The 13,658-nt window shown below is 37.3% G+C and overlaps 1 protein-coding gene across 6 annotated transcripts in view; it reads right to left on the bottom strand.

Moving 5' to 3' along the window:
* Positions 1 to 13,658, bottom strand: part of GAPcenA (GTPase activating protein and centrosome-associated) — a 772,500-nt gene that overhangs the window by 549,981 nt on the left and 208,861 nt on the right. For all 6 annotated transcript variants that reach the window (XM_081765583.1, XM_081765580.1, XM_081765582.1 and 3 more), the window contains one exon: positions 7,415 to 7,687. In XM_081765583.1, the coding sequence (XP_081621709.1) occupies positions 7,415 to 7,687 (273 nt within the window). The remainder of the gene's footprint in view (positions 1 to 7,414; positions 7,688 to 13,658) is intronic.

Raw genomic sequence — 13,658 nt, 5'->3', positions numbered from 1 at the left:
TCATACTTTTAAAGACTCTACTAACCATGTTCGTATGTTTATTTTCAATACAAGTTATAGATTTACTTGCTGAAAGACTTCACAGGAAATGAATTACAAATGCCCTTATCTGTTTTCCTGACAGAAATATTGTTTTAAGAGCCCAGCTTAGAAAAAGGAAAGAAAAGTTACTCGTCTTATATGCAGTAAAATTTATTCAAGTTTTGGTTTATTTTCTAAGGATGTAATAGTGACATTGCAAGTAAGTGCGATTTTACTTTGTTTCCTGAAATATACTTCTTCTAAGCAAAAGACAGTTGGGATGAATCGCATGTTATATCAGAAAAAAGCAGAATGTTTTCAAATATTGTTGCTTTTGCCCTATTGAATTCAATGGGTTTTTTATAAATTACTCCTTCGTTTTGGCTCCAAGGAAGGTAACTGGATGAAGGTGTGTTATCGAGACACTCGAACTGGCAGTGAAACAATTAGCAAATCGCGTGAAGCAGATGGTTAGTGATAGTACTCTGTTTGTAGTTACGGTATTTTCCTTATTTCATCACTTATTTGTTCGTTCTAGAATTAAAATATAAATAACGTACCGCATTTGCAACTTAAAATTACCGTAATTTTCTGTATTGTAGCTATTTCGTTTGTCTAAAAGAAATTATCATATTCACACTATAATAGTATCGTTAATTTCTACTCCTGACTGACAAGAACTCAGGGAAAAGAGCTGAACCTAAAGGACATTCGTAAGGATTAGGGTCATTTTCTCAGACTTAGTCTCTGGAAGGCAGTCCCACTTTCTCAGACGAAAACTGTACCCTTATCGAACAATCAGAGTAGAAAAGATTGCTTAGAAGCTGTGTATTCTACAAATATTGGTCATTCTTTATATAATCTAAGCAAGTATTTCCATGAATGTTATTTATTGTCGCATCGACCGATAGAAGATGTGAATCCGAACCTGTTTCAATACAATAAAATATCTACCCGCAGACGACTGAAACGAAATGACAAAAGTTCATATCCGGGTGCTTATTTTCCGTCTTCTACATATATATATTCATCCACCTTCACTTTGGAACTATTACTTAAATAATTAATACTTTTCTGACCAGAGTATATACTTACTTATTAAAATTAAAATAAGTCGTAACTAGAGGTATTTCTGCTAGTTAATGTCTGATGGAGATAAAGTTAAGTTATTGAAACTGTTACGATTAATTTTAACTTTAATAAATAAGTATATAATTTGGTCAGAAAAGTATTACTTATCTGTGTATATATGTATAAGAATAATATAATCTCTGTGTGGTATCTCTGCATAAACTTCTTGCACACAAGCAGCCACCTAGATCCACCTAAATTGGCACACAGATAGATTTCCGACAGATCTAATCGCCTACAAAGCCATCTTCTCGAATTTCGGCACGGTTGAGGGGTTACGGAGGGTTCAAAATATATTCATAAATAAAATTGATAAAGTCTTGGGACGCCAGATATTGAGTCAAATTTAGAGTTTTCGAGGTCGTTAAGATCACCAGTAACACTCTCGACGTTGTTCAACTTAGCTCTTACTGTCATAGGGCGTTGGGCAGGCGTGAAAAATAACATGTCCGAAATGACTGACATCAGCTTCAGATTCATATTTTTCGGGGTCATTGAGATGAATGGTAACACTAGCGACGCCGTTCAATTCCAACTTTAGCCCCTATGCCATGGAGGTTCAGCGGGGGAAGCGTGAAAAATATGTTGTCCGAAATGACTGATATTAGTGTTGAATCCATAGTTTTCCGCATCGCTAAGCTGATTGATGACAGTCCAGATGACATCTGAGTCCAATTTTAGGTAAAATGAATATGACAGCCGGTCCGAAAACTGACAGGGGCAACACAGAACATTTTCGTGATCTGTATTGGAGAGTAGGTAGGGGAGGAAGGGGAAGGGGTATTTCATGTTTGCCCCAGACAGCACAAACTATAGTTGCGGGCCTGACTGAGAAAGTTTCTGAATATTTTAAAAATAATTTATAACTAAAATTGAACCTATATGGGAGAAACAATTCACAACGTACTTAACCATTTTATTTTATCTTTCGTGTTCCAAACGCTCTATAACTCGTAATCGGAGAATCAATCTTGTGAAACTCATAATCACGTAGAATTTTTGAACCAAGAATATTACTGATATATTCATGAAAATAAACTGTGAACAAGCATCAACAAAATAAGCTCAAGCTGGGAGACTTCCACTCGACTCGATATAATATCCTAAAGGAGTCCATACTCATGGTAAACTAATTCTCATTAAATTAGCTGGGGGCCGCGGTGGCTCAGTGGTAGAGCGTTCACCTCTGGTGCTTGGGGTTCCGGGTTCGATCCCATGCTCCGCCAAGTGAACTTTGTGGTGGACAAACACCGTGTGCGTGGGTTTTCTCGGGGTTCTTCCGTTTCCTCCCACTTTCTTCATTCCACCATTTCATTCATTTCTCATCTTCACCGTCTCCTTTAGCCTAACCGGCATAATCGTGGGACGTAAAACTCAAAGATTTCATTTCATTTTTTAGATTAGCTGACATTTAAATGAATAAATTAAAAGTTATTATGAAAACGTTTAATTACATTATGTATCCAAAGTACTAATTATCCTTTTTGTGCAAATATCCTAATACATATATATATATATATATATATATATATATATATATATATATATATATATATATATATATATATATATATATATATATATATATATATATATATATATTAACATGGAATGAAATGTAATTTGTATATAAATAAAAGTTAACTGGTATATGGAAACAGAATTGGAAAATACTAATTCTACATCATATGCCAAGGCACATATTTCTCCATTTAATAGGTTATAAATTCAAGAGTACCCAGGAAATTCTTCACAATCAAATAGGAATAACGTTCTTTGTTCAACCCACGCTTACATGAGAATAGACGATGAAACAGCTGAATTCAGATCATGCTATTGCGGAGCTTCGCAATAGCTACATGTCATCGAATATCGTACGCATAATGTAACGAGACGTATAACACGAATGGGGGTACGTCGCGAGGTTTATAGATTTGTCATGAAGTCTTAGCAATGAAAACTTTTGGGTAGACGAAGTTGAGCAGATAAAATAGAACAAGATCTTAAGAGACGAAACTACTAATGAAAAGTGGATTTTGTCACTAGAAAATAGTATCGATGAAGAAGTTTTATTTTTGTGGCGTCGAAACATCATATTATGTCATGGTACTGGAACGTTTGTTATTCAGAGAAAGAATAATAGTGCTCGCCGAGGAATATTGCAAATTAAGACTATTAAACTAATATAAATGTTAACAGTATAATGGTTACCGTATCTTTTATCACATACCTCAGAACAAGCAATTTTCTAAATAACGATCTAATCAGTTTGTTTTTCTCTTCATAGTATATTCGATTTTACGTTTCTTTCTCTAGATTTTGTTACCATTTGCTTGTAAAGGTTTCTTTCGTCTAGCCACTTTTTAAACACTTACATTTTGAAAGCTTCCACTCCTTTTTTCTTGTTTGTAATGTTCACATTTCTTTCGCAGTACAATACTCACGACACATCTGATAAATATTTTGCTCCTTACATTACTGAACACACGGTACATACGTCAGAGAATAGGATCTAGTCCTTTAACCTGTTCTTTGACAAATTACTATCAGTAAGAACAAAAGACATTTCACATTAATGCCTAAGCACAAAGTCTTTTACAAGTAAATTTATAACATTTCAGAAAGAAAAGAATATCATCACTTTTACTCCCCTATTCTATAGTTTATGTTCTTATTAATATCAAATTGTAAACGAATATACTATTTTATACGAAAGCAAAAAATACTAAATTGCTTGAGATTCGATTCGGTATAACAATAACTACGAAAAGCAAACGTAATAACTGTGGAAAATCGTAAACTTCCTGTTGCATATACATGTATTTCGCTTCACACTAAGAACGGCAAACGTTTTCGCCATAAATCGATTCTGGACACAGAACTACCCCAAAGATTATTTATCAAGTGGTTTATCTATAGCTAGACATTTCACTCCTTCATCAAGCATAAAACTATTTTCTAAGGAGAACCTTAAGAACGAAAGTGCACCAGGAGGTGTTATGTTCCTGTAATACAGCTTTCTTGAAGGCGAGATAGTGTGGTAGGGATTGATTTTCATAATAGTATGCATACCCGACAACTCCGCCGGATTCAAGTAGTAGTCATGGTTTGGAGTTTATGTTAACAGTAGGTCTCGTCCTTCATGATGATGATGATGATGATGATTTTTGAGTTTAGCGTCCCTTTCTGTAGCGAGGCCATATGACAAGTGGATCTACAGGGTCATTCCATGTCAGTGCAACCAAGCTTTTAACCCACTATCTCAGATTTGAATGAAATTTGGTAGTGTTATAAAACTGTTTATGCTGATTGCAAGTACATAAATTTTACTGCAATAGCATCAGCGGTTCAGGAGTTATTACATTTCAAAAATGGGAAGAAAATCCATTTTTAACAGTCGCGACATAATATTTCTCCTGTTTCGTAACAACACTGAAAAATCATATTTCCCTTTATATTAATCCCAGAAACATTCTTCTTTTTTATTTAGATTGTCTTGAAGTTATTTACCATGATAAAAAAAAAAAAATGAAATCTTTCCGTATGCTGTTAGAAAATTTATAATGTCATTTGAAAGGTAACATTTTGAGGAAAAAAAAAAAAAAACTACAACGCCATTTTGTAAACTTCAAACCTTTATTTCTCAAAATCCCCATCACGGATTTCAATGAATTTTTCTTTGAAAGCTTATGACATCTATTTTCACATACACAAAAATTGTGTTGGGCCATCCAAGCACTGAGGAGATATCCCAGTCAGTGCTGCCAACTGATTGCCATATAAACTTTTTTCCAATAACTTTCATATCATTTAACACCTCTCCCCCCCAAATTGGTATAAGTACTCTTCGGTACCCTAGAAACACGCCTGTGAGCATTACCACTCCTCCAAGCAACCCAGTTGTCACGGTTGCAAACCAATTTCAGGGTTGCCTGTCACAACATTAGACGTATCTGTGCCCACATTTAACAGTAAGCTTATTACATCTACTTTCACTATACAAAAATTGTGATGAGCCATCCAAGCACTGAGGAGAAATAGGGAGTTTTGAAAATTTATAATTAAGGGAAAATACAATAATCTGAACAATAAACGGGCATTAGCATTTTTTAACGTTAATCAGAATTAACTACCAAAGAAGCCTGACAGTTATAGGCCTACATGTTATGGCACATAAAATAAATCTTCGGTTTTGCTTTAATTAGATATTAACATCAAGTGCTTTTTATAAACGTTTCCCACATTGAAGTAACTACTTTTAGAGACTTTGGAGATAACTGTTATATTCTGCCAGTAGCAGTTGTTACATCCATTTTACATAAGATGTGAGTAAACGGAACACAGCAGGAATCCTTTTCAGCTTAATAAAATGAGAAAGATGGATCATGAGGATGTAGAAATTTTACTGATGCATCGTCTTCATCACTATTCACTGATTCTGTGAAACAAATATACCAGTGATCATCATAAGCACAAGCCACGTATGTATGAGTAGTTATACATTGGGCCACAGACTTTGCAACACTATCATCAAAATCAAAGTTAATAGTAAAGTCTTCATCCAGACTTGTACGCTTCGCTCCAATCCTGAATGGCCAAATTTTTCAAAGCAATGCATTGCACGTGTCCCTGAAATAGTTTTTGCTCTCAGAAATCTTAGTTGAAGTATGGCACGAACAACAGGTACTTCCTTTTTGTGCACACAGAAAAACTTGATGCTAATGATATTTTTTTCACAGAAACGAAAAATCACTTGAGTGGAAGCAAGGATTTAAGAAGTTTTTTATATTGGGCTCCACACCCATCAGTGAAATATTCCGCTTTTGGTATATGAGGAAAATTTTGTTTAAATCCGACATTACTAGTTCCTGTGTTTGAAAGACTATTTGATATGAGTCATGTTCTATGTCATCTGAAAGAATGCAGTAACTTTTGTGTTGAAGTATTGCATCTGACTTAAAATAAACCACCACCATATGAAGAGTGTCCATGAGTCCAGTGATAACCTTGTGCTTCATCATGTACTACAAATAAATAGTTCTCACTGAAATCCGTAAGTATTAAAGCAGAATGGTCATCTAGATCTTCTTCTACCTCAAGTACTTTGCTTGGCATCTTGCGATGTACGAATGGGGAATAAGCTTGTGTATGTTTCATACAACAGTTTCAATAAATTCGTTCACTGTAGAACTGTCCGAAATCAGGTCTACTCTGTCCGTTGATATTCACTCTTTAAACTGAGTAACATCATTTGACAAGCAACCCTGAAACTGGTTGGTAACCCTGACAACTGGGTTGCTTGGGAGGAGCGGAAATGCTCAGAGGCGTGTTTCTAGGGTACTGAAGAGTATTTATAGGAATTTTGGAGGAGATATGTTAAATCGTATGAAATTATTGGAAAAAGTTTATTTCGCAATCAGTTAGCAACATTGACTGGGATATCTCCTCAGTGCTTGGATGGTCCATTACAATTTTCGTATATGTGAAAAATAGATGTCATAAGCTTTCAAACAAAGAAAAAGTCATTGAAATTCGTGATGAGGATTTTGAGAAAGAAGGTTTAAAGTTTACAAAATGGCGTTGTAGTTATCCTTTTCTTTCTTTCTTAAAACGTTACCTTTCAAATGATTTTACAAATTTCCTAATAGCTCTACGGAAAGTTTTCATTTTTTCATGGTAAATAACTTCAAGACAATCTAAATAATAATAATAATAATAACAATAATAATAATAATAATAATAATAATAATAATAATAATAATAATAATAATAATAATAATAATAATAATAATAATAATAATAAAAGAATAAGGTTTCTCGATTAATAGGAACCGAAATATGATTTTTTTAGTGTTCTTACAAATCAAGAGAAATATCATGTCACGACGGTTGAAAATGGAATTCTTCCCATTTTTGAAATGCAACAACTTCTGAACTGCTGATGCTATTGCAATAAAATTTACATACCAGCAATCAGCATAAAGAGTTTTATAATACTACCAAATTTCATCTAAATCTGCAATAGTGGGTTAAATTTCCCCAAAAGTTTGGTTGACTTGGCGTGGAATCACCCTACAGCTTAACGTAGGAGAACCACATGAGCTCCCGCCGCAAATCGAACCAGGATCACCCATGCCAAAGGCACGTACGCTAACCGCTTAGCCACGAGGGAGCTCCCGTCGTAAGGTGCTGCATAAGGACGCAAAACAAAAGCTCAAACATCAGAGAACTTAAAATACAACATTATTTTAAGTACAATTACCTCTCGTAAATGAAGAAAAAATTGTTGAACTAGAGGCCTCCTACTGAAGTACCAGAAACGCTCATTTTGAGGAAACATTTTGACTTGAGTTTCGATAACAAAACGCACAGGCTCCTGTATTCCTTTGATTACAAGGTCCATAGCAACCGTAATATACATTCGTCCTTCTCGTGGCGATTCCTGGTTCAGTGCCTCAAACGCTGGATCCATTGGGTCCAAGTGTCCAGTAATAACATAAGATTGCTTTTCTCCTGTTCCTGAACCCATTGATACCTGAAAATAAATACGATTATTAATATATTGTTATATTAATTATGAATATAATTAATATAATATATAATGTTAATGCTTATTTTTAAAGTAAGGTCTGTTTGACAATATCTAAGTAAAGCACGACCATGAGTAATTTTTCGAATGCGCGCTGTGTCCGGCGTTCTTTGAGTATAAATAAACACCATCTGAAATAGCGTCGGCAACATGTGAATTTGTTGTTTGTGATGGAAAAATTCAAGAACATCGAGCGGCCCCCCGCCTGTAAAATGAGTTATGTAATTCGATTCATGATTCCAAGAACTGTGACACGGGTAGAAATTTATCGCCAAATCTGAGGTGTAGTCCAAACGCTATGAGTGACAGCAAAGCTCGGAAGTGAGTGAGGCTGTTTAAGAGCAGGAAAATGTTATGTTATGTTAATAATAATAATAATAATAATAATAATAATAATAATAATAATAATAATAAAATAAGTAAATTAATTTTAAAAAATCTTCTTCAACTGCCAGAGAATTGAATCCATGTCTGCCATTTCTCATTTGTAAACGGTTCGCTACTACTGAAATACAGCAAAAATAAGTTATTTTGATATTGTTTAAAGGGGCTGTGTGAAAATTAAATATTTTAAATGAGAGTTTTAGAGTGTTTTCAACAGTAAATATCTCACCTTTAAAATGAATCCAGAAAAGCCGACTATCTGCAAATTGATTCCTAGACTTGTTAGGTCAACGAAAGCTTATGAAGTAGGAAACGAAAAAGTGACTTAATCACTAGCAGTTTAGCAATATTAAAGAACTCCAGGCGTGAATGATTATGTTACAATTTCACTAGGTCATCTATGGTACACACTGCCAATGATTCATTATGTAAATCGCATTACTTCCTGATGTCATACAGGGTGGGTAATAAAACTGTGGAAAAAATTCCCAGACTTTCCCCTGTTTCCAGAACATTTTTGAAATTTTCCATCATGTGTAACTTGCTACAAGACCTTCCAACGTTGATTCAAAACCAAAACCAAGAAAACATGACAATGATTAGATAAACAGTATATTATATATATATATATGGTGATCAGAAAAATGGAAACACCTGTAGTTGGCAACACGTCAGATGTATGGGTTGGCAGTGGTGTCGTGGCGCCCGCAGCGCCGGACCGCTGGTGGTCTGCATACCAGAGCCCTGCACGGGCCGGGCGCGCCCGGTTCGGCCCGGTGCCCGGCCCGGCCCGACCCGTTTCAAGTAATATCAAACTGGACCGGGCCCTAACCGGTCCGGGCACATTTCAGGCGGAATCGGGCCGTCCGGCTCGGCCCGATACTCTGAAAGACGGTTCGGAAACTAATGTTGTCAGCCTATTTGTTTTTTTAATGTCCCCCACTACCTCTATTTTTGCCGTGTTTGTACGGTCTTACTGTCAGCCTATGTTAATCGTAATGTGTTTGGGAAACTGACTCTTTATTCAAGACTGTGATGTACTGGTAATACTATTACTATTACTACTTCTACTACTACTATTACTACTACGACCACTGCTAATACTACTACAAGTGCTACGACTTCGCGTCAGAGTTGACATGTCTGGTGGTACCGAATTTACCTTCTAAGTACAGAATAAAATTGAGAAATGCTAGTTATTATGGCCGGTCTGCGTAGAATGTGAACCGATGCTTGATCTACGAGGGAGAATAGTGGCTCAATAGAAAAAACACTCACATCTGGTGCTAGAGGTCGTCGGATCAATCCCTGCTCATGCTATGTGACCTTTGTTGTGGACAAACATCGTGTGCATGGGAGTTTCTGGGGTGGTCCCGCTTCCTCCCACTGTTTTCTTTCCACCAATTCATCCCATCATCATCCATTCAGCCTGAGCCGTAGTTACCTAAAGAACGTATGGTAAAGTCAAGTACTTGACCTAGTAAGTAGAATTTGGTACGCTACCATTGGACCACGGAGGGCAAAACCATAAACTGGCGTGCTCATAAGATCAGTGCAATTTGTAGTAATGTTCAATTAGCAAGGCAAATATCGAATGGTGTTACATGTTCATGTATTGTTTATAGTATGATGCTACAAATATAACAAAATATAATGATCAAATAAATCACCCAATCGCCAGGGTCGATTAGGTGTTCCTGGAACGGTGGCTCAGTGGTTGAGCGTTCACCTCTGGTGTATGGGGTCCCTGGTTTGATCCGAGCTCTCGCCAAGTGAACTTTGTGGTGGACAAACACCGTGTGGGGGGTTCGCGGCGTTCTCCTGTTTCCTTCCACTTTATTTACTCCACTATTTCATTTATTTCTCACCATCGTCTCCTTTAGGCTAGTTGGCATAACTTTGAACCACCTACCAAGAAGAATAAACTAATGGATTGGGAAGATAGACATTCAGTCTCTGGTGAATTTGATGATGAAGTAGACATCTACCTCAACATGTCATCATGTGTAAGAGAACTAGATATACTGCAGTGGTGGAAGCAACAAGAACAAACATTACCAAAATTGTGTAAATTAACGCGTCAGTATCTCGTCATCCCTGCTTCTAGTGCGTCTACTGAAAGAGATTTTAGTACTCAGGAACGGAGAAATGCTCTAAAGCCTGAAACTGTTGAATCTGTTTCCGTGCCATTCGATGCGTACAAGGACATACAGTAAAGCGACGTTCATTTTGCACTATTGGTTTCTTAGGAAACCTTATATTTTCATTTTCTTAATATCAACTATCCCTTCTATTATATGTGATGTTAAGAGGCATTTTTGATAGCTGATATCTATACATTTTTCATTCAGGGGACTTTTGAGGTATTTTTTGATCAACAATGATATGTGTGGATTTTGTTTTGATTTACTGCCTCGCATTCCGTCATATAGCTCTATTATTTACTTTTTACGCACCGTTCCAGGAACGCTTCATCGATCCTGGGGTCTGGGTGATTTATTTGATCATTGTTTTTTGTTATTATTATTGTAGCATCGAATTATAAAGAATACAGGAACATGTAATATGATTTGGAATCTGCCGTGCTAATTGAACATTACTACACATTGCGCTACTCGTATGAACACGCCAGTTCATGGTTTCGGTCTCGTTGTTGTTGTTGTTGTTGTTGTTGTTGTTGTTGTTGTAGTAGTAGTAGTAGTAGTAGTAGTAGTAGTAGTAGTAGTAGTAGTAGTAGTAGTAGTAGTAGTAGTAGTAGTAGTAGTAGTAGTAGTAGTAGTAGTAGTAGTAGTAGTAGTAGTAGTAGTAGTAGTAGTAGTAGTAGTAGTAGTAGTAGTAGTAGTAGTAGTAGTAGTAGTAGTAGTAGTAGTAGTAGTAGTAGTAGTAGTAGTAGTAGTAGTAGTAGTAGTAGTAGTAGTAGTAGTAGTAGTAGTAGTAGTAGTAGTAGTAGTAGTAGTAGTAGTAGTAGTAGTAGTAGTAGTAGTAGTAGTAGTAGTAGTAGTAGTAGTAGTAGTAGTAGTAGTAGTAGTAGTAGTAGTAGTAGTAGTAGTAATAATAATAATAATAATAATAATAATAATAATAATAATAATAATAATAATAATAAGAAATATTTGCTTTTGCAACTTCTTGAAATATGTTCGTTGCCATTAGGTGCAGTTTTCACTTTCTTGGAACACATCAAAACACAACAATACTTAGAATCAATCCACACTTCAGTTATACGAAATAAACTTAATACCTAGAATTATGTTCAATTTACTAAATTTTATTGTATATACACTCGTACATCTTTCAACACAACACTTCACTCGTATATTACACTACAAAACAATGGAAAAGGTAGAAGTTGTTTCTTATCATGCTCTTTTTAATCGATATTCCTTACTTTAGAAAGAAGAAAAAACATTTTAGGAACTGTCAATTTTTGTGCAATTAAAGAATAACTTGTGAAATAGGCCCTACTTTTTTGCATAATGTTCTTTCGATTAGCTTCAAAGCGGCTCACTAACATATCGAGCCCCTGTAAGAAGAAATGAAAGTATGCTGAAATTGTGCTCCAATAGGTTATTTTTTGGGGTTATTTTCTGTAGCGATTAAAACGCAATTATTGTAGCTTTCTTTACTCCACGGGAAGACAACCAATACGTATTCACGCAACAGCAAATATTATATGGCAGCATTTTTTCCTATTAATCAGTAACACATACAAAATCGTTACATTTCCAAATGAAACTATATACATTAATTGGTTACTTCAAAAAAGTGCGGGGCAACTGCCCCCCTTTGCCCCCCCTAATCGCCGCCCATGCCAAACACATTACGATTAACACAGGCTACCAACATTAGTTTCCGATCCGTCTTTCACAATGTTCGGGCCGGCCCGGCTCGGCCCGATTTGTGCCCCGCCCGTTTCGGCCCGAAATGTGCCCGGCCCGGTTAGAGCCCGGCTCGAGATTCGGGCCGGGCCGGGTCGAGCCGGGCACAGAATTCAGATCCATTCGGGTCGGGCCGGGCCGTCTTCGGGCCTGGGTTTGCAGGGCTCTGCTGCATACTACGTCAGGCGCAGTGGAACAGCAGTGTCCAGTGGCTGCAGCAGACGGAGGTAGTGTAAAATGGGAGACCTCTCAGATTTTCAAAGAGGGCAAATTGTTGGTGGGCGGTTATGTGGAGTAAGTGTGACGGCAGTGGCTACTGTGTTAGGTGTGTCGCGTGGGACAGTGTCGAAGGTGATGACGGCCTCGGACGGGAAAACCACATCGGGGAAGCGGAACAGTGGGCGGAAGAAAATCATGAGTGGCAGATCACGCCGGGTATTAAAGCGCATTGTCACGCAGAACTGTCGTGCCACTGGGGAGTAAGTGACGAAGGAACTCAATCAGCACCACCCCCACCCTGTTTCGACAATCACAGTCCGCCGCGAATTACATGAAATGAACTTACGGGGTCGTGTTGCACGGGCCAAACCGCTCATCAGGGACCATAACGCTTTCGCACGCCGCAAAGAGTGCCGCGACCATGCAACTTGGACCGTTGAGGATTGGAAACGTGCGATATGGTCGGATGAGTCATCCTTCACCCTATTCCCAACCACGGGCCGTGTTTATGCGTGGAGAACGCCCAAAGAAGCTTATGATCTGCAGTGTCTCCACCCAACTGTGAAACATGGCGGCGGCTCGGTGATGCTGTGGGCCGCCATATCATGGTTTTCATTGGGTCCTGTGGTCACACTTAGCGGACGAATCACTGCCAACGATTATGTCGCAATTTTAGGAGACCACTTGCATTCTATGGTCCGGATGTTGTTCCCGGACAAAGACGCCATCTTCCAGGATGATAATGCACCCATTCACACAGCTGGCGTTGTGGCAGCGTGGTTTGAGGAACATCGGGATGAAGTTCAACACCTCCCCTGGCCCGCCCAATCCCCAAATCTCAACATAATTGAACATCTGTGGTCCGTCTTGGAAACACGACTCCGGCGACGATTTCCACCTCCATCCTCTCTCACAGAACTGGCCGATGCCCTGCATGAGGAATGGTGTAAAATTCCACTTGCTACCATTCACGACCTCTATGCCTCCATTCCACGTCGCATCAAGGCTGTTCCGAAGGCGAAAGATGGCCCGACACCATATTAATCTGGTAAGTTGCCATTTCGTTCAGGTGTTTCCATTTTTCTGATCATCATCATATATATATTGTAGCGGTGTACGGTTTTAAGAATTTATTTTTGGTAATGAAAAACTAAGGTTTATTAAAATTAAAATTTAAAAAAAAATTAAATTAAAGCAATTATGTAATATTATGTCATAGAAACACGTGTATTTGTTTGTTTTCGTAAATGGTTGTATTCATGTTGTGTTGTCACTAAAATTAATGGCGAGACGCTAAGTCGTCAGTTTATTTGTTTTGCTTTGATTTGTAAAGTTGTAAACAAAATCTGTAATATCATCAATGTGAAAAATAGTCTGTTAACATTGACACAATTTGAATGTGGCACAACTTTCAGATATGCAACAATTGTTAGTCT

The sequence above is a fragment of the Thermobia domestica genome, chromosome 7 (assembly GCF_964235325.1).
Source record: "Thermobia domestica chromosome 7, izTheDome1.hap1.1, whole genome shotgun sequence".
NCBI classification, from domain to species: domain Eukaryota; kingdom Metazoa; phylum Arthropoda; class Insecta; order Zygentoma; family Lepismatidae; genus Thermobia; species Thermobia domestica.
Note: the sequence above shows the minus strand (reverse complement) of the source record. Positions and strands in the feature narration are given on the sequence as shown.